Source organism: Berghia stephanieae, chromosome 1 (assembly GCF_034508935.2).
Source record: "Berghia stephanieae isolate SIO BIC M18660-M18661 chromosome 1, UCSD_Bste_1.3, whole genome shotgun sequence".
Classification (NCBI taxonomy): Eukaryota; Metazoa; Mollusca; class Gastropoda; order Nudibranchia; family Aeolidiidae; genus Berghia; species Berghia stephanieae.
The window spans coordinates 35379192-35401308 of NC_088360.1; the positions used below are offsets into that span (position 1 = coordinate 35379192).

The 22117-nt window shown below is 36.5% G+C and overlaps 1 protein-coding gene across 8 annotated transcripts in view; it reads left to right on the top strand.

Moving 5' to 3' along the window:
• The first annotated feature begins 4077 nt into the window (after window positions 1-4077).
• The window catches only part of LOC144973093 (pleckstrin homology domain-containing family D member 1-like), a 48366-nt gene continuing 30326 nt past the window's right edge, over window positions 4078-22117 (top strand). Inside the window, exons 1-4 of one of the 8 annotated variants that reach the window (XM_078915149.1) lie at window positions 4078-4233; window positions 4862-5208; window positions 7996-8089; window positions 9233-9322. In XM_078915149.1, coding sequence (XP_078771275.1) covers window positions 5078-5208; window positions 7996-8089; window positions 9233-9322 — 315 coding nt within the window. In that variant the 5' untranslated portion in view covers window positions 4078-4233; window positions 4862-5077. Of the gene's footprint in view, window positions 4344-4861; window positions 5209-7995; window positions 8090-9232; window positions 9323-22117 lie in introns of all 8 variants that reach the window. The other 7 variants (XM_078915158.1, XM_078915170.1, XM_078915164.1 and 4 more) reach the window with 7 other exon arrangements.

A 22117-nucleotide genomic window follows, 5' to 3' on the forward strand; every position in this document is an offset into this window, starting at 1 on the left:
ATATAGTTCAAAGCTTTAGTGTAAGACCTTCTAAAAAAAATTGATCTTTTATATAACACAATATCCACTTAACATGCTCAAAGCGCTTTACAAAGGATCCCTGACCAGCAACAACGTGTAACATATAGAACAAGACACAACATCTGCTAGGCGATATTATAATAATTATTTTTTTTTTTGACAAAGACAATGCTGTTGACAGCCAGGTACTCATTTTACACCTGAGTGCGGTGAGAGAATGTGAGTAAAGAGCCTTTTCCATTGACTCAACTATGCGCTGAAGCTCGAACCCAGGACCTTCCGACCCTAAAGCGAGTGTCATACCACAAGATCAGATAGCAGCACACAAATAAGGTCGTGAATTATGATTTGAAAAGGCAGATATAACCAAAACCCTATATTCTCAAAGTTAAGAGTAAAAAAATCCCAAGTATTTCCACCAAAATTTGAACCCGCAGGTTAATTTAACCTGAAAGCAGCACTTATTTTGCTAGCAACTAAATGAAAATAAGCGAACATGGTGCATATAGAACATTGTCAACCCATGTACTGTGTAAAACCGTTTTCTTTAAATGATGACCGTGTCGTAGTGCTCGAATCTATTTGATCCCATATCTTTTCTGTGGTGCCTATGACCCATAAGTTATGCTGGCACTGAAAAAATATATCTACCTGGGTGGGGATCCTGGCCTCCCATAGTGGGCAGGGTGGCACTTACTGTGTCTTCTATCCCCCTATATCTGTTTTCCAATTTGCTTTCTGTCTTTGTCTCGGAATGAGATTACTTGGTTTTTTCCTAGCCCTGGCCTGAGTCCTAGCTGGGAGGGAAACAGTCAAATGCATAGTTATTGTTTTGGGAGATGATATTTTTTTCCTTGTAAATCATCTCTCTGTTATGTATTATTATGTTTGTTATTTTAAATGTATACTGTAAGCATTTGAGTGTACTCCTCTTTGTTGGATTTTGTGCTTGTGTCCGGATGAGACTTATGGTGATCTCAAACTAAGTACAACGATGGTTTGCTCTTGGAATCTGCATCTGATCCCTATTTGTTCCCAGTTCCCCCTTGTCTTCCTTTCTCTTGGGTGCTTTAATTGTAATTCTAGAACTTTTTACTGTTCCATTTTCTTCCTTTTTACTGGCGCTGATATAACCTAAATGTGTTGCAAGCGCCGTAAAACCCTTAAAAACAAACAAAACAAACAAATATATCTACTAAATGTCTGTACTCTAAGAGTTATAAGGGGTTCCAAGCCAAAAGCTCACTGAAATGGAAGATTAGACGTAATGCTGTAGACACTATAATATTACATTTCTTTTTTCGACAGAGATTACGTTGTTACCGACGAGGTACTCATTTTTCACCTGAGGATGGTGAGAAAAACCTTTTCCAAGGTCTCAACTTTCTGCCACAATGTGGGTCTCAAAACTTTGACCTGTGGATCTGAAGACCCCAAAGCCACCAGAACTAATTTTATAATTTTATTGTGTGTTGTTAATCATCGTAATTTTTCTGGTACTGAAATGATCATTAAGTTTTACAAACGCCATTGAACATCCAAAACTTAACCAAATTGACAACACATAATATCCATCATTTATACCTGATTCGAATGGGTTGATAAATGGGCCCTAACCAGAGGTCATTTTATTGAGACCTGAGTTTTATATCATCGTCATCTCCATCTCCAAGGACTTGTTACATGAGCAGATGTTGTATCGACTTAACCATATTATATGCGCAATTTGTTGGCTATGAAAAGCCATTGGTTTATTAGTAATAGTAATAGGTCTGCTTGTGAGATGACAACAAAAAAGGTACCAAAGTGAAGTATCCATTGGTGGTTACTTGCTCACCTCTTCTATCCCCTTATATAAACTGTTGTCCTTAGCATCGGTCTTCGCATCCTTGTTCTTGGCATATTTTTTAATCATCTTAGTATGATCATGGGGATTTTGTGCAAATGGATGTGGTGGATGGGACTTCGGGGCAGTCTAAACCTAACACACCTACAGAATGCTTTTAGGACTTTTCAATTGCCTGTTTGAACTAGTTCCCTTGTCTTACTTTTTCTTGTTCTTTAGTGAGCGCTATCTATAATTTTCTATCCCATCCTTCTCTTTATTGCTTTCTTTTAATTTTTTTAATGGTTTGCCTGCCAAAAGAAAGAAAAACAAGCAAAAACTGTCGGGATGTTCTGTTACTCTTTAGAATGCCAAATAAAAGCCCTCCTAAAAATGACATTACTTCACAGCCATGAGGCCCTTGAAACCGGCATCTTTCTCGGTTCCTGTGATATTTGAACAAATTGTCAGTTGCTTACTACATAAGACGCATTGTACTTTTCACAAGATCTAACAAAACCAACTAACCATTCACTGGGATAAACAAAGGCCAATTTATTTATTTTTTAATCCGACTCCGCTAATTAATTATCGAAACGGTTCCCGTCATATGTGTCTTGACAACTATCCTACTATCTATAGTATTTACAAGTGAATAGAAAAGTGCCAGAAGACAATAGAGAATAAAAAATTTTCGCGGCGGTGGTGGGGTTTGAACCTGCGACCTTATTGGTACGACAACTCCGCCTGGCAGATGAGAGCGTGGCTCTACCGTGTGAGCTATCCACGAACACAAAATATTCGTTTCAAACTCAAAGTCATTACTAGATCCCTCTCTCACCCACTTCTTGAGACCGCCGATTCGTTCGTACACCACCATCGCGAATAATTTTGACCAGCAGTTAAGCTTAATAGCCAATATTCTCAACACAAACATATAACATAGAAACGATTGAGACATTGAGTATGCTCCGGTGTATGGGGTGAATTTTTAATTCAGAAAAGTGAGTGGAGCAGGCACTTATGTTGGTAACAACAAGATATGAAGTGAATAGAAAAGTGCCAGAAGACAATAGAGAATAAAATTTTTTATGGTGGTGTACGAACGAATCGGCGGTCTCAAGAAGTGGGTGAGAGAGGGATCTAGTAATGACTTTGAGTTTGAAACGAATATTTTGTGTTCGTGGATAGCTCACACGGTAGAGCCACGCTCTCACCTGCCAGGCGGAGTTGTCGTACCAATAAGGTCGCAGGTTCAAACCCCACCACCGCCGCGAAAAATTTTTATTCTCTATTGTCTTCTGGCACTTTTCTATTCACTTCATATCTTGTTGTTACCAACATAAGTGCCTGCTCCACTCACTTTTCTGAATTAAAAATTCACCCCATACACCGGAGCATACTCAATGTCTCAATCGTTTCTATGTTATATGTTTGTGTTGAGAATATTGGCTATTAAGCTTAACTGCTGGTCAAAATTATTCGCGATGGTGGTGTACGAACGAATCGGCGGTCTCAAGAAGTGGGTGGAGAGAGGGATCTAGTAATGACTTTGAGTTTGAAACGAATATTTTGTGTTCGTGGATAGCTCACACGGTAGAGCCACGCTCTCACCTGCCAGGCGGAGTTGTCGTACCAATAAGGTCGCAGGTTCAAACCCCACCACCGCCGCGAAAAATTTTTATTCTCTATTGTCTTCTGGCACTTTTCTATTCACTTCATATCTTGTTGTTACCAACATAAGTGCCTGCTCCACTCACTTATCTATAGTATTTGTACCGCCAAAGTAACGGTAGTATCAACAACAGCCAAACTTATTTCAACGACAAATCCCTTTTACTTATGGTCATTATCATGTAACACCTTTGATTTTCTTTGTTTTTTTTTTTAACTTCACACTTGGCAGAAAAGAAATAAGGCTCAATGTTGAGATACTGTTCCCGTGTATATTTCTTGTAATTATTACACGTCACTAATCAAGGGACTGAATAAAGTACTAAACGCATTCACTCTATATCAATTGATCACCAAAATCCCTCCCACTCCCTCAACACTTTTTAAAAAATGAATTGAGAAGCCATTCTTGACAAAGCAAGGCTCGCTTTATGACCAAACGAACAAAATTATTATCAACTAACGTAATGAAACAGTGCTAAGACGAAGATTAGCGGCGTTCGTTGTCTTTGGTGAATACGGTTACCGCCCTTGTATCATGTAAACACGGGCATAGGCGTCCACCACCCCCCATCACAACCATCACCACCTAGACTGTTCATCACGGTCGAGTGAAGAATGAATAAGTCGCTCTAATTTCGCTGTCTGTGTCACTGGTATCGTGTGTGTTGATTTGGAAGAAAAAGTTAAGACTGATCGTGCCATGGTCCAATGTAGGTACTTAACCTTTTTATCATCATGGTCGGTGAATTCGAGGAAGTTCAAACAAGTTCAATTCCTCTGGCATTCAAATTCATGAGTTCGAGGATGAGGTTTGGCAAAAGCAAGTGGATATTTTGCAACTTCACTAAATCACTAAACTTCTGGATTTAACCTTTAGGATCAGAGTAAAGGAAGCAAATAATATATTTTGTTGGGAGAGTGTTTCTTCTGTGCTTGAAATTGAAAGTGAAAGTTGAAAAATGTTCTCTGATCCTATTATTAATGTAATGAATTAATGAATGGCTACTACTAGTCTAGACTCTATAACAAATACAAATGGGACGTTTATCCCTCTCCTGTCCCTTTTATTTATTCTATGTGAGTGAATGATTACGAGCACAGTGTGTTTGTATGTAGCCTTCCTTGAAGGAGGAAGAAATAAGAAAGAAGAGAGATTGAAATCCTTAGCCTTAATAAAATACGAGTCTTGTTCTTATACTCATAACTTAAACAGTAATGTGTTCTACTAAGAATAAAAGCAATGAAAATTATTTTTGATGCAGGTCTTAAAATAGTTTGTCTTACACTTTAAATTACATAATTAACTTCTTACTTCTCTAATTATTATTATGTTTTAAGTGGATAGATAGTTATCTGGATCAGTTATCTCCCCCATTAGTAACCAAGAGACAGCGATTATAATGTTATAACAAGTTATAACTCAGTCACATTTCAATGAAATACATTTTAAATTTCTGAATGGTTTGGTATATAGTCCTGTGTCCTCATTGAGAAAGTTTTCATGTTGGAAAATTCAGATTTATTGGAGAATAATAAAACAACTTCTACCTAACAATGAATAATAACAACATCAACGAACTTCATCGAAGTGTTTCTCGTCCCAGAGATTGGGCCACCAGAATACAAATCCATGGAATACTCCTCAAAAAGGCAACTTCAAATCAATCTGGGAAATGGACTAAAAGGTGAGTGAGGAAAGCTTGCTCACTGCTGGAGAGTCGTTTTCTTTTATTTATTTTCCCCAAGGTATATGCTGCTGAAAGCAGAATAGTTAACAGAATCAGTGGATATATTTTTGACTCGTCACATTCATTACGCGAATAACAGAATCTCATTACAATTCATGATTCCTTCCTTATCTTCAAGGCAGTGTCTGCATACACGGTAACCGGGCACTTGGCCTCAGGATCTACGTACACGGTAGCTCCGGTAACTTTAACTGGTTAGCCGCTACAATATAAGCAATGGATGGACCTTGCTCTGTGTTTGTGTGTGCGTGTGTGTTATTTAAAAAAATCAAACAATACAATTTAACCCATTAAAGGCGAGATTCAAGGTTACCGTGTATAAATGTTACCGTGTATGTTGTTCCTTCTGAGGCTAGGTGCCCGGTTAGTAATGAAAATAATGATACCAAAATATCTGTGATATTCCTCTTTATAACGAAGTTATGCATCTTTAATTGAACCCCCCTAAAACTTTTTGTAAAAGCGAACGGCAATTTCCAGTCATAAATTTCTTATGGGCGAGTTGGGTCACAATTTGACTCCCACTGCTGCTGCTCACTAAACTGCCTAAAGTTACCGTGTACGTAGACACTCCTTATCTTCAATTTCTCCTTTAACTCTGCTGCCTTGGAAAATTTGCAGATTTATATACCGGTTTCTTATAAATTGGTGCTATTTTTACAAATATCTAAAGTAGATAAGCATGTCACTCTTTTATTTCAGTCAGGATTAATCAGCAATCTGATAAAATCCATTTTGTAATCTTTTTTTTCATTGAAATGAAAATGATTGCAATACCAACTATTGATCAATTCTAACCTAACTCAAATAAGAAAATACAGTCATTCAAAAAGATAAAATAAAATTTTCGTTAAATGCCCATTTTTATCAGAGTAATAAACTTGCTTAAATAAAATAAGATGTTACCATCTGCCATAAGGTACCGTGCAAAATCATTTTCCATTCTTTGTGAATAAATATAATTATTATTATTATTATTATTATTATTATTATTATTATTATCATTATTATTATTATTATTATTATTATTATTATTATTATTATTATTATTATTATTATTATTATTATTACTACTATTTTTATTAGTATTGTTATAATTATTATTATTATTATTTGTCAAGGTCTAAATGAGTGTTAAGAGCTACTCGACTATGCATAAAATAAATATGTGAAGAATTTACTAGTTACTTTAAAATGAAGAACAAATGACGAATTGTTTAAAATGAAATGAATAGAAAGATGAAATTTAATTAAATGAGTCTTCTGATAAATGAATGGTGATCACAGTTACAAATGGAATATTATGATATTAATATTACGTATCTTATGTGATCTTGATGAGATGATAATAATATTCAATATTGCGGGCAGAATGTGGGGTTCCACTTCCAGTTTGATAGTCATTGCAGTTATTCCTCCGACGGGCTCCTGGGTGGGGATCCTGACCTCCCATAGTGGGCAGGGAGGTACATGCTGTTTCTTCTATCCCCCCATACCCGTTTCCCAATTGTTTCCTGTCATTGTCTTGGAATGAGATAACTTAGTTTTGTCCTGATCCTTGCCGGAGCTCCTTGGCTGGGAAGGGAAACAGTCGAATGTATAGTTATAGTTTTGGGAGATGATATTATTTTCCTTGTAAATCATCTCTCTGTTATGCATTGTATTATTAATGTTGAGTTTACATATTATATTATATGATTGGTAAACATTTGAGTGTATTCCTCTTAGTTGGGACCTGTGCTTGTGTCTGGATGAGACTTTTAGGTGATCTCAAACTAAGTACATTGGTGGTATGCTCTTGGAATCTACATCTGATCCCTATTTGTTCCCAGTTCCCCTATGTCTTACTTTTTCTTGGGTGCTTTAATTGTAATTCTATAACTTTTTACTATCCCATTTTCTTCCTTTTTACTGGCGCTGATATAACCTAAATGTGTTGCAAGCGCCGTAAAACCCTTAAAAACATAAAACAAACCTCCGACGGGCTCAGGCTTGATAAATTCTTGACAGTGATTGAACTGGCAAAGGTGACAAAGGAAGCTCTGGCGTCTTAATGGCGGAAATCAAAATTAGTGAAGTGGTCCACAAAGTCCGAGAGTAAGATAAAAATCTTTAAATATATATATATATAAAATGAGGAGTGGAGTGGTCTGGCCATCAGGGCATAGATTATGGAGAGAAGTGAGTGAGGAAGATTAGACCTATCAGCTTTTTTATAATAAGTGGCTACGTGACAGAAGGTAGAACGAAATGTATTCACTAATTTGAAATTATTTCAAACAGAAGGCTATTAAAGGAAAGACGGTCTAATATTAGAAGGTAAAGTTTTCTAAGCCTACTGGAGTGAGATGAATTCAGTTCTTGCTAAAATAAAACTTTAATAAAATAAATGTGAATAATCGTTACTGTGACATTATTATTATTATTATTATTATTATTATTATTATTATTATTATTATTATTATTATTATTATTATTATTATTATTATTATTATTATTATTATTATTATTATTATTATTATTATTATTATTATTATTATTATATTATTATTATTATTATTATTATTATTATTATTATTATTATTATTATTATTATTATTATTATTATTATTAATTTCATTTAAAGGTTTGTATGTGTTTTAAAAAGGAAAAATTGTATGTGCTTTCATAAAACAATATTTTATCGTATTTCTTTACTTTTTTTTCTCTCATTTTTTTCTTCAGATTTTTCATTGTAAAAGATGGATTCCTACTTTACTATGAAGCCAATGAGAAAAAGGAATATGATAGACGAGATTTCTTCAATATTCACCCCAAAGTAAGTTTCAGAAAATAGCACTTTGGAGCATCAATATTGCTCATGACTTAAAATGATAATTTTGATTTGATTTCTGATTGTTAGTTAGCAAAAACTGAATAAGGGGTCTTTTATATATGTTGAGAGGGGTTGCCTCTATTCAAAATAAAAGAAAAATAGGTATCGTTAAAAGGTGTAGAAGTTCTTCAAAAGGGAGCACTGACAAAAATGACTCACAGCTCCACTGACGGGCATTAAAAAAATAATAAAGTTCAAATGATCAGAAATACAAACTTTTGCAGTTAAAGACATTGTGTTCTCCCAAATATTGCATAGAAATTAATCGTACTTACATATTATCACTAATGAATTCAATAGTTTTCCCCAACATAATAATACCATTTTGAGGCTCTGAGTCTCAAATGTTTAAGAGTTGATTATTCTCATGAGCTGATATTCAACTTGGCGCTAGTTCCATTTCATTTGTTACAGATATGTGTCAATGTGAGTAAAGCACATATAACATGGTGTGGTAATCTATTGATTGAAGGGGTCTTGATGGCTCAGTTGGCGGAACACTCGCTTCACCCACAAGGGGGCCGTGATCAATCCCAGATGCAGTCGGGATTCTTTTCTGACTACCCCCCACTTGTCCACCCAGCAGTGAATGGGTAGCTGAGTCTGTTAGATTAGGTGGAAAGTACTTTGCGATAGACTAGCGTCCTATCCAAAGGATAGCAAGCAATTTCTATTGTCCGTTTCACGCTATAGAAACCGGGATAAACTCTGGCTCCATGGGCCGGATGGCTCTGAAGGACTACTACTAGAATCTGTTGATTAACTTTCTTTACTTTTTATCTTTTTAAGCCAGCATATAAAGCATTATGTTAAGAATTCATTAATCCTTTAGTAAATAATCTCTTCAATCATAAATCTGGTTATAACCATAGACCTTGCCTTTTTTACCAAAGTCGAGTTGTACACCTGTCACAGTTTTCTATGTTATAATGATATGATCCAGTGTTGGACTATAGTATAGTAGATTTGACCTATAATGTAAAGGATTTTTTTTAAAAAGGAGTTGAACAAATTTTTCTTCTTTCGTTGTTCTTTGCTCTTTGCAAGAATTTGTGTGGCTAATCAAAAATCTTCTCTGTCCTCTAGGGTATTCTACCACTTGGAGAATGTATTTTTCAACAGTCAAGAGAACCTCAACAGCCTTTTTGTATTCAAGTGGATAGTACTGAAATTGAGGTAGGATAGTGATAAAGGATGTCAAATTTAGCGTACTTGTTCCAAATTTATCAAAAGGAACAATCCAGAATGACTGGAAACGTGAATTTCTAAAATTCAGTTTCTGCTCTGGGTTCGTTTTTTTTTTTCTGTTCCTTTGTTTGTTTGGGTTTTTTATTTTTTTTTTGTTTGTTTGTTTGTTTTTGTTTTTTTAATGTTTAATTCAGACAAGATGACCCCTTAATGTATTTTTGGACTGAGTCATGTTATACATAATATGACCTGGAATGTTCAACCAAATTATGTCCTGCTCATTGAGTCTCTAATATAAAGATCTGAAAAAGAGTGTATGAAACAGTGCCAGATAAAGCAAGATGGAAAGAAAAGACATCCCAAAAAATCAGTCTTTCTCGACTGGGGATCAAACCTGAGACCTTCTGATTACCGGTCTACCATTACAATGTGTTTCATACACTCTTTTTCAGACCTTTATCTGTCACCAGTGTCTGCTCCGTAATTTCTCAATTTGAGTCAGTCATGTTGGTTAAAGTCTTGATCGAGTCACTACTTCAGGTTAGTTTGACAGAATGAATACATTTATTTGACCCTTGTGAATCGCAATTTGTAAGGTTCAGTTCTTCAGAATGAGCCAATTTCGCCTTTGACTCGAAACATTTTGATAAAGCCTTTGACACAAATTCAGCATCTCAATTTATCTTGCATAATGAGATGCAGTTTGCTCTTACCTCCAAAAGACAGACTTTTTTATTGTAATGTTGAGCAGTTGAACATTGTAAAAATTATATATGCTAATCCTTGACTACAAAGTATTATTTTCAATTCTGTGTTTATAGGAGCACATGCATAAAATAGAATAAAAAACAGACATAAAATAAGTGAGTTATAATCATCGTGCTCTATATGTTTATGGTTTGTATTTGTCCATGGATCGCACATGGAGTAATACAACTGAAAGACCAAAACATTTCTTTCAGAAGCCAGCAAGGTCAGTCGTAATAGCATAATACAGAGCTAGTGACTCTAATTTATAGTGTGAATAACAAATTGTAACACTCTAAGTCTTATGCCATGTTATTATATGTCACAGACTGTTTTTAAAATGGACGTCCCAGCTTAATACAATGAAACCCGCGTACACATATTTGCAGGTTTGATATCTGAGCTCAATAATTCACTTGATTCAACATTGCTGTAATAGATGATATTTTAAATATATTAACTGCAAATAAATAGATACACCTTTTGACCCATATTGTCAATTATGATTGATCTTGAAAGATGCTCGTTCATCCAAAAGTCAGTGGCCTTCATTTGACTGTGAATTCTCGTCCCTTGTGTGTCTTATAGTATAGTGTCACCTACTTAACCGTACTAGAGTCCTCAAAGGACATTTTTATGACTGAATTTGGAGTGGATGTAAAAGTTATCACAACGTCCTTGCTCATACATTATATTGGGAGACCACTCTCTTAACCTATGGGTATGTTTGTGTGTTAAAGGCATCGTGTGTGTGATTGTGTTATCAAAACGTCCGTCCTTGATCATCAATAATTATTGATTGTCCACTCTCTGACAAAGCCAAAGAACATCTCTTGTATGTTTGCACGCGTGTGTGTGTGTGTGTTTGAGGGGATGGAGAGAGCAACTGTGTGTGTGTATACTTGTGTGTGTGTGTATATATATGATTTTGTCCATGCACATCTAGAGCAGAGAGGAGAGTTTTTGTCGCGGGGGAAGTCTCCATGTAATGTACCCCCCACCCCCTGTAAAATCAGTCCATTCTCTTTGTTATATAACAAAAATTATTGTAGCAGTCGTTTTATCATATTTTTCTTTCTTTTTATTCGTTGATTGTTATATTTACTCTTTACCTGCCAGTTGGTATTTCCCAATTATGTTGATAATCTTGATGAAAATTTAACATAAATATCTCGCGTGGTGCTTATTGTGCAATTAAAAATGTGTTCATATACGTGTGTGTATGAGAGAGAGAGAGCGAGAGAGAGAGAGAGAGAGAGAGAGAGAGATTGGGGGGGGGGATGTATTCTGAGTAAGACTGGGTTTCCTTGTAAAAGTCAGATTGGTAAATTAATTACTTTTTTTCAACTTGCCCCCTTTATGTGACTTTCCGAATATTGCAGGCGCTCTGATCAATTCCAAATCTGTCGTGTGTGTGTGTGGGGGGGGGGGGGGGGGTGGGGTGTGGAGAGAGAGAGAGAGAGAGGAGAGAGAGAGAGAGAAGAGAGAGAGAGAGAGAGAGAGAGAGACGAGTAAGACTGAGTATAAGGAAGAAAAGTCGTGGCATCAAAGGCGCCGTTACTCTTTTGGTTCCTAAATCCTTTGGAGTGTGTATGTAACCAGTCCTTCGGAGGACTAATAATGAATAGGTTACTTAAAGGTGGTATAACTATTTCGGTAGCAAGATGTATAGGCAGATTCTTCGGATTGCGGGACGTAAAACAGCGATGATGGATGATTTTTATTGACGACCAGTATATATTTAGACTAGAAAATAACATACCATCACTCTGACACCAGAAGATGAATTACACAAGTTATGTATTCAGTCCTTCGGAAGAGTGGTTTTACTCTTCCAATAATAAAGGAACCAGTTGTTTTTTTTTTTTGTTTTTTTTTTTTTTTTTTTTTTTTTTTTTTGGGGGGGGGGGGGGGGGTTGACATCACAATTTTCTTCCCTCGCACAAATCTGAATGATTACTTCATTACTTACGGCTCCTTTATGTGCCTTTTTCTTGGATCAATTCTAAATCTGTCTTGTGAGAGAGAGAGAGAGAGAGAGAGAGAGAGAGAGAGAGAGAGAGAGAGAGAGAGAGAGAGAGAGAGAGAGAGAGAGTTTTGTGTTTCTATCGTTTTTCCTTTTCTTAAGCGTCGGTAGGTGTGACTAAAAGGTGACGTAAAAACCATTTGACTTTTAAAGCTAAACGAAACCAAACCAACTCGACAAACTGCTCTTTTGAATCCGGTAACCAAACAAGGACTGCTGAGTTTAAAGAGATGATTTCGGGCTTCATTCAATATTTATCGCTTTAGTTTAATACGGGTTCAATCCTCGTGATAATAGGTTTAATCGAGAAACTTTTAAAAGAATGAAATACTGTCATTAAGTACTATTAATAAAACGATGATGCGTGTCTATTTGTATGTATGTATGTATGTATGTATGTATGTATAGATGGATGGATGGATGGATGGATGGAATGTGATGTATTATGTATGTATGTATGGATGGATGTATATAGTATGTATGTATGGACGGATGGATGGATGGATGTATGTATGGATGGATGGATGTATATATGTATGGATGGATGGATGGATGTATGTATGTATGTTTGTATGTATGTTTATTTGTATGTATGTATGTATATATGTGCGTGTGTCGGAGAAATATTTGCTGATGAAGGTTTTTAAGCCGAAACATCCATATCAATCCTTTTAAAGCGAGCATACTAAATACAACCTGATAATTACTCAACAATTCCGTTCTTATCACTTGACAAAAGTGACTTCATGTGTTATATTGATCATTGCTCTTAACTATATAAAGCTTTGTTCTTATTCTAGTCTGTTGCCTGCTTTTTAACCTTTTCTAAATCATGATTCATTAAAGAAAACCTGTTAAATAGGGTGTAACCCAGAGTCTACTTTGATGTCCTAGGTGAAACCTCATCCTCGACTTGAAGACAATAATAACTCGTCGACACCAGCAACCCTTTACGATGGGAATTTTTAATTCTACCTTCACCTTTTACAATTAAAAAAATATTTTTTTTAAAGGAGACCGGTTTTCTTTGGCGTAAAATATCAACCTTGCCCATCATAAATGTTTATTTTATGACTTCATTTTTTTAAATTTGTGCATGGACATATTTTCACCGGGCATATCTCTCTCTCTCTCTCTCTCTCTCTCTCTCTCTCTCTCTCTCTCTCTCTCTCTCTCTCTCTCTCTCTCTCTCTCTCTCTCTCTCTCTCTCTCTCTCTCTCTCTCTCTCTCTCTCTCTCTCTCTCAGGCCCTGAATTTAACGTTTAAAATGTTGTTTTTTTTTTGTTCTTTAATGACACAAACGTGAACATTAATGGGTCCTCCTTGTTTATCTTCCTGGAAATGATTTTATTTTGCCGCTACTACGTCATCAAGTTCTACTCTTTCCATTGATGCCCTCCTTCTCCTCCTCCCCTCCCTCCTCCTCCTTCTTCTCTTGCTGTAGTTGTTGGGTTTTTCCTCCTCCTCCTCCTCCTCCTCCTCCTCCTCCTTTTTGGCAAGTCAAGGGTCATCTTAGTCTTATCGAGATATGAATAAAGAGAAGCGTGGCGTCAACCGCATTCTATCTATACCTTGTAAAGTTGTACGCCACTCTCTGCGCCAGCACTGGTCCCACAGCTTGCATCGCCCAATAATAAAGGTAATTATTTCGATGCTATTACTGGTATTATTACACACGACACGCCCAATGGCACGAGCTGATTGGGTAGTACGTACAGTAGTTTTCATCTGGCTTAATTAAATGTGAGATTGTGTATGTAACTCGTGAGGTGTTTTGATCTTTTTTTTTCATCAGTTGTTGTTGTCTTTTTTAATTAGTCATCACAATTAATAATTTATTATTATTATTATTATTATTATTATTATTATTATTATTATTATTAGTTATTATTATTATTGTTATTATTATTATTATTATTATTATTATTGTTATTATTATTATTATTATTATTATTATTATTATTATTATTATTATTATTATTATTTTATTATTATTATTATTATTATTATTATTTTGGTCGTAAAATACTTTCAAAGTTGTTGGCATCGACGAAATCTTAATATTCTTCATCGTCTCATTGACACCGTCGTCGTCGCGACGTCATTATCGTCATCAACATCATCATTATCGTAATAATATCAACTCTTTCTAGAGAATCCTGTCTTTTTTTCTATACAGGACTCTTCGCATTAACATTTATTGATTTATTTATTTATTTATTTGTGTATTTATTTATTTTTTTTATTTATTTATTTATTTATTTATTTATTCATTCATTCATTTATCTATTTGTGTATACATTTATTTATTAATTTATCCATATTTGTCATCATCATCATCAATGCCTTTTTCACCCTGGGTCAGGGTATAGGCCACAGACAAACAGTTTCCATCCTTCTCTATCCTGAGCCAACTTTTTTATCTCATTCCAGGTCTTACCACTTCTCTGTATATCCGCTTCTTTAATTCTTCTCCATGTTCCTCGTGGCCTTCCCCTTGATCTTCTGCCCTGAGGGTTCCAGTCCAATACTTTCTTTGTTATAGTTGAGTCATTCTTTCTAAGCGTGTGTCCAATCCACCTCCATCGTCTTCTTCCTATATCCTCTCCCACTGGTTTCTGCTGTGTTCTTTTCCATACTTCTTCATTTTTTATTCTATCGTAGCTTACGCATACACCTGTTTACGAAAATCTGTACCCTCCTTATACATGCCTGTGATGCGTTCCAAGTTTCACATCCATACAGTAGGACAGACTTCACGTTTGAGTTGAAAAGTCTTAGCTTTAGTTGAAGGGAGATATCTTTAGTTCTCCTAACTCTGTTCAAAGATGTGAATGCAGCCTGTGCCTTTCCTATTTGTGCTTTCACCTCTGCTTCTGTGCCTCCTTCCTTGTCAATTATACTTCCGAGATAGCAGAAAGTGTCTATATCTTCGAGTTCCTGATCTTTTACTTTGATCTGCTCCCTTTGACGCGTACCTATCCTCAAGACCTTTGACTTTGCAGGGTGAATTCTTAGACCAATTGATTCCGAGAGGCTGTTTATAATTGTGGTTTTTGCTTGCATCTGGTCCTGGGTGTGGGACAAAAGAGCCAGATCATCTGCAAAATCCAGATCATCCAACTGTGTCCAGGGGGGCCACTGTATCCCATTTCTTCTCCCTTTGGAGGTTTCCTTCATTAGCCAATCAATGGCAAGGATGAACAGGAATGGAGAGAGCAAGCATCCCTGCTTGACACCAGTCTTAATTTCAAAGCTGTCAGTAAGCTGATCTTCATGTACAACCCTGCAACTTGATCCTTCATACATTTCCTTAATGAGGTTTACTATCTTTTCAGGGAGTCCATAATGTGCCAGAATTTTCCACAATGTTGCTCTGTCAATACTGTCGAAAGCCTTCTCGTAATCCAGAAAGTTGACAATAAGAGGAGAGTTCCATTCTATAGACTCTTCCACTATGACTCGCAGAGAGGCAATCTGGTCGGTGGTTGAACGGTTTTTCGAAAACCTGCCTGTTCGTCCCGCAGTTTAGCATCTGTTGCATTCTTAATTCTCTCTAAAATAATACGGTTGAAAACCTTTCCTGGGATAGAAAGAAGAGTGATGCCTCGATAATTATTACAATTACTGAGGTCCCCTTTCTTTGGAAGCTTGATAAGATGTCCTTCCTTCCAATCCTTTGGGAATATCCCGTCATTCCAGATTCTCTCAAATAGTGGGTGCAGGGCCTCAGCATTTCTTTCCGCATCAACTTTTAGAGCCTCCGGTGGAATCTGGTCTGGTCCAGCAGCTTTCCCCCTTTTCATCTTGTTAATGGCACCCACAATCTCTGCTATCGATGGTGGATCACAGCTAATTGGTAGCTCATTCCTTGCAGGCAAAATTTCTGGCTGGTTGTCTGGTGGTGGTCTGTTCAGAAGGCAGTTGAAATGTTCCCTCCATCGTTCAGATTGAGCCTCTTTTCCAAAAATAGTTTTCCCATCTTTGTCTTTGACTGGTACCTCTGGTTTCCCATATTTTCCAGCAAGTGTCTTGGTAGTTTGATAAAGGATCCTCATGTGTCCTCCAGTCGCTGCTGCTTCTGCTTTCTCTGCAAGTCTGTTCATGAATGCTTCCTTGTCTTTCTTCACAGATCTTTTGACTTCCTTAGCTATGGCTCGATACTGCTCTTGTGCATCCAGTCTTGAAGCCCTTGTTCGGCTTGCATTCACTTGTTCCTTCCTTGTTCTCCTCTTTTCAATAAGGTCCAAGGTGGTTGGACTTATCCATTCTTTATGTTCCGATTTCTTTACCCCCAACACCTCATGGCAAGTTGTTATGTAGACTTCCTTGATCTTTGCCCAATGTGACTCTACATCTATGTCCTCCTCGAGCTCAGTAAGAGGTTGGAATCTATTACTCAATTGTAGTTTGAATTCCTCATTCTTTTCCCCATCAAGTGCATTCACCTCGAATTTTCTTCTTGTATGTGATCTGGCCCCGTGTTTTCTGAGTCGGAGCTTAAGCTTTGCCAATAGCAGGTGATGGTCTGATCCAACATCTGCCCCTCTCCGTACTGTCACATCTTCCAATGAACGTCTGAATCTTAGAGAGATACAAAAATGATCAATCTGATTCTCTGTCACACCATCTGGTGAGACCCAAGTTGCTTTGTGGATCCTCTTATGGGGGAACACTGATCCTCCAATCACCAAACTGTTGAATGCACAGAAATTTGCAAATCTCTCACCATTATCATTCATTTCTCCCATGCCATGACGTCCCATGATACCTTCATAGCCTACGTTATCCTGACCCACTTTTGCATTAGCATCTCCCATCAATATGTTGATGTCTTTCCTTGGCAACTTGTCAATGACTTGTAGCAGACCATAAAATGTATCTTTGTCCTCATCTGTTGCATCATTTGTTGGGGCATAGATCTGTACAATGTTCATGCTGATCTTCTTACTCCGTGTTGTAAAGGACGCCATGATGATCCTTTCTCCGCATTGTTCCCATCCTCTCAGTGACTTCTGGGCAAACTTGCTTAGAATTATTCCTACTCCCTGTGTATGAATCCCGTCCCCTCTCCCTGAATATAAAATCTTCTCCCCAGACTTGAGGTGTTTCTGTCCGGATTGTATCCAGTGGGTTTCGCTTACTCCAAGTATATGCAGCCTGTATCTTCTCATCTCAGTCACAACTTGAGAGCTTTTTCCTGCTTCATACATGGTGCGAACGTTCCACGACGCAATTCGAAGCTGCTTGTTTGGCGAAGACGTCATCGGGTCAGCAGAGTCCTTTCGGCTTTGTCTGTTGTCCTTCATAAATTCTGTAATTCCAGAAACTCTTCGGTCGCCCAAGCTAAAAAAAGGATTTGGTTTGTCTGTCTGTGTTTCTGTAACGGTTTGAGTTTAACGGAAAGGGGTGTTAACCCTTTGCCAACCCCCAACCTGGAGGACCAGGTGACTCAAAGATGGGGGAATCACACACTATTAGTCGCCTTTTACGACACGCTGGCTTGGCGTTGGGCTATTCTTGACCCTCTCAGTTGAGGAACCCCGGACACCACACGGGGGATCCATATTTGTAACCGGGAAATAAAAAGTGTCTGAGTCGATGATCGGCAATTTTAATATAATATAGATTAATTTTAATTAATCTGAATTCACGTCCTAAATTTTAGATTAGTCACTGATGTATCAGTCTGTAAAGAAAGGTCATGCCTACTTTAAAAAAAAAGAAAATATTTACCATACCTCAAAGGTTTAACATTGGTTAATAAATTGTTCTTGTTAAAGGCCAGGGAATGCGGTTTGTATAATATGACCTTATACGTATCAATTAGATTTCGAACTGGGTTATTTGATTATAGAAATATTTAATTTGTTGTCTTTAAAATATGCCAGCATCTCTTGACATGTCACAGGTTAACTATTTATTCCCTCGTATTATTTATTTCTATTTGAACTAATATTGCCACCCGATTATAAAATAAATAAATATTGAAAAAAAAAACCCAAAAACGCCTCTATCACTTTGGCCAGAAAACTTTTATTTGTATCCATATTGATAGAACTCGATGGTCTATATTTATTGCCACAAAAGTCAACCCGAGACTTCACAGATGTCGTCATTGACGGCAGTAAAGTGGGACCCACCTTAAATTGTCTTATTGATTATAATCACCAACACAGAAAATCTTTTCGAGAATGATTTTCCCTGTATTTTATAGCTTTTCACGGAAGCCACCTGCTATAGCTATGTAATCTGGGGAGACATTTGGTTATAATTTCTTTTGATTTTTATTCTCCCTGTAAATTTCTCTCCAGGAAGATAATTGTTCGTTGGTTTTGAACTAAATTGAACAACTTGAGTTTCAAAATATTTTTCTTAACACTCTGATTTTTTTGGATTTTTTTTTTCATTTTTAAAAACAAAATTTAGCTTTGTTTCAATAGATGCAGATGCTACCTCGGCTTTAATACCAGTCTTCAAGAAGGCTATGATTTTTATTTAGGGAGTTTGGTACGCTTTATATCGCTTCAAAAGAGAACCACAACCGCTAAACCGTCATTGAAGTGAAAATAGGACTGAAACCCGAAGGACCTGTAGCACGCCCGTCTCAACCAGTACACATGGTTGTAGCTTGAGAATGAGTATGCATAATATAATGATAATGAGTCATTGCGAGAGTGATTACTACCATACTGTATTGAGTGTGTTGTTACTCAACCCATTAATCACTTCTGCTCGCTTGAAACCGATGTCACTTGATGTGTAAAGCAGGTCATTTTGAGACACAAAGAATAAAAGAGACTCCATTTGACCCAAAATCCAAAATGAACGACGTGCACATATTAACAGGCCTGATAACCGGGCTTGAATTAACATGGTTGTTATGTAGAATATTATGCGTTGGCTTATGAGTATACGACTACAAAAAGTTTTAAAAGTTTATTTAATCTTAGGCTTTCGCCAATAAATCATACAATTTGATGACAACATTCATGAAAGTGAAAAAAAAGGTGGAACCATAAAATAAAATGATACCATTAATAACCACCAAAAAAAATACAACGGCAATAACACCAATACGTACAATTATAATTATAATAATAATGATGATAATAATAATAATAATAATAATAATAATAATAATAATAATAATAATAATAATAATAATAATAATAATAATAATAATAATAATAATGATGATGATGATGATGATGATGATGATAATAATTTTGTAAAAAATAATTACAATAGCACAGCAGCAATAAATCAGTCGACCTCGACGGGGATCGTGTTTTTTTTTTTCTTGTATTTTTCTTTCTTGCTTTGTCTGGCACCTTTCAGACACACTTGTTCAGTTCTTTATTTTACACCGGTGCCTGCTCCTTAGTTTCTTAATTCAATTACTCCATGTTTTTTAAAGAATTTTACGGCGTTTGTGATACATCTATCTAGGTCATTTCAGCGCCAATGAAAAGACAGAAAATGTGATAGGTAGTCAGAAAGTATACTTTTGTCAAAGGCACATGCGAATAAATAAGACAGGAGAACTGATTCAAATAGAGAACGGAGGTATATTCCAAGAGCACACCCTCAGTGTACTTAGTTTGAGATCTCTTAGAAGTCTCATTCAGACACAATCATAGGATCCTAACAAATGAAATACAATCAAATGTTTACAAATCATGATATTCAAAACAGTAACAACCAAAAGAAAAAAGTATTACAGTTCATTACCGAGGGATAATTTTACAAGACAAAATAAAAATATATTATAATAAAAATATACTCCTAAAAACTAATACTATACACCTGACTGTTTCCCCCGTAGCCAAGGACTCCGACCAGTGTCAGGACAAACCAATTAATCTCATTGCAAGACAGAGATAGAAGATCGCTCGGACAACGAATAAGGGGAAAAAAGACACAACAGGTGACATTCTGTCCCCCATTCTTCTCGCATGATTGGTGATGGCCAATGTATTGATATTATATTTTGACTCACTTCATGAGCGGCTTCTCACAAATTGTTTGGATTCGATGTGCATTCAATACAATAATGAGCGTATAACAATTTGGGTTATCAGACCTGCAAATAAGTATACGTCGAAAAGGCACATTCAATGACGTAATTTATCTTCGAGATATACAGTTAATTACTTTAGCACATATTCATTTTCCACGGCCTTGATCAAGATAAGAAATCTGTCGTTTTTTGAATCAAATCCCCTTGTAGTATAATATTGTGAAGCTTTGCGTAGGCTCTTCTTCTTCTTCTTCTTCTTCTTCTTCGTCTTCTTCTTCTTCTTCTTCTTCTTCTTCTTCTTGGCGGACAGGGGTTGGCAGCGAAAACTATGGTAGCCGTCACTGTAATTAGCCCTTCAGAGCCATATTGTCCATAGATCTGGAGTTTATACCAGTTTCTATAGTGCGAATCGGACAATAGTATTTGCTTTCTATCCTATGAATAGGACGCTGGTCCGCCAGATCTACCAACAAGGGCGGGGGGGGGGGGGGGTCTGAAATAATCTCGACTGCACTCGGGATCGATCTCAGTCCCCTTGCGTTTGATGCGAGTGCTCTACTGAGCTATCGGAACCCCTCAGCTATCACTGTGGCCTACAATTGTTTTATGATTTTGTCATACTATTTCACTGATAACATAAACACGGGTCAATGTCATTGATATCACCATTTTAACCAGTTAACTGTCGTATTCTTGGATGGAAAAACTCGTATTTAAAAATTTGGCCAGAAAACTCGTCCTTCAAATATCGATCGATAAAATGACTTTCATCTGGGAAAACACTCTCAAACCTTGGAATTTGCGAAGCTGCAGAGTTTTTATAATAATAATAATAATAATAATAATAATAATAATAATAATAATAATAATAATAATAATAATAATAATAATAATAATAATAATAATAATAATAATAATAATGATGATGGTGATGATGATGATGATGATATGGAGCTAAGATAATGTAGTCCATAAACAAAGAATACTTAAGGTTAAAGGATATTTTACAGGACACAAAAAAATTCAAACTAATTTCTTCGGGCTACAAACGATTATCTCGATATTATCTTCGTTTGATTTTAATATATTTTCATTCAACCGGGTCTTAACATCATGAATACATACTTTACATTCTGACCTGAGGGTATTCTACATTGCAGTGAGGCGTAAATAGATGACATTCCGTGTCGTCGGCATTCATATTATAGTGGCAAATTGGGGATGGGGTCCTGGTGTAAGTTTTAAATTTTAAGAAAACTGTAAAAAGTGTGTATGAAATTGTGCCAGACAAAGCTGGGAGAAAAATGCATAAAAAATGATCCCAAATTTCAGCTTGCATCGCCTTCGAATTGAAACTAATTCCTGATATACGTGCACGTCTACTCATCAGTTGGTTTGTTAATTATTATAATATATGAATGAGCTTGAGCTTTTATATTTTTTTAATGAGCTTTTATATAGCGCAATATCCACTTAACGTGCTCAAAGCGCTTTACAATGGGTCCCTGACCAACACTTAACATTTAGGACGGGACATGATGCCTGTTAGGCGATATTACAAATTTTTTTTTCGGACAGAGACAACGCTGTTAACGGCCAGGTACTCATTTTACACCTGAGTACGGCGAGAGAATGTGAGTAAAGAGCCTTTTCCAAGGACTCAACTATGCGCCGAGCGAGGCTCGAACCCAGGACCTTCCGATCCGAAAGTGAGTGTCATACCACAAGACCACATAGCCGCACAATATGTATACTGTTTCATACACACCTTTTCGGTTCTTCAGCATACATATTAGGGAAATGGATATTGTTACGCCTCGAAATCTGGTCCATGTACACGGAGTACTAACGGTCTGAACACGGAACTGTTAAGAACACCATAACCCATTCCAAATAGACTCTACACCATTGATTAAAATAGCCAAGGTGCGAGTCATTGTTCATCTAAACCATTCGACGATAGTTCCCGATCTTACAAAAGAAATTC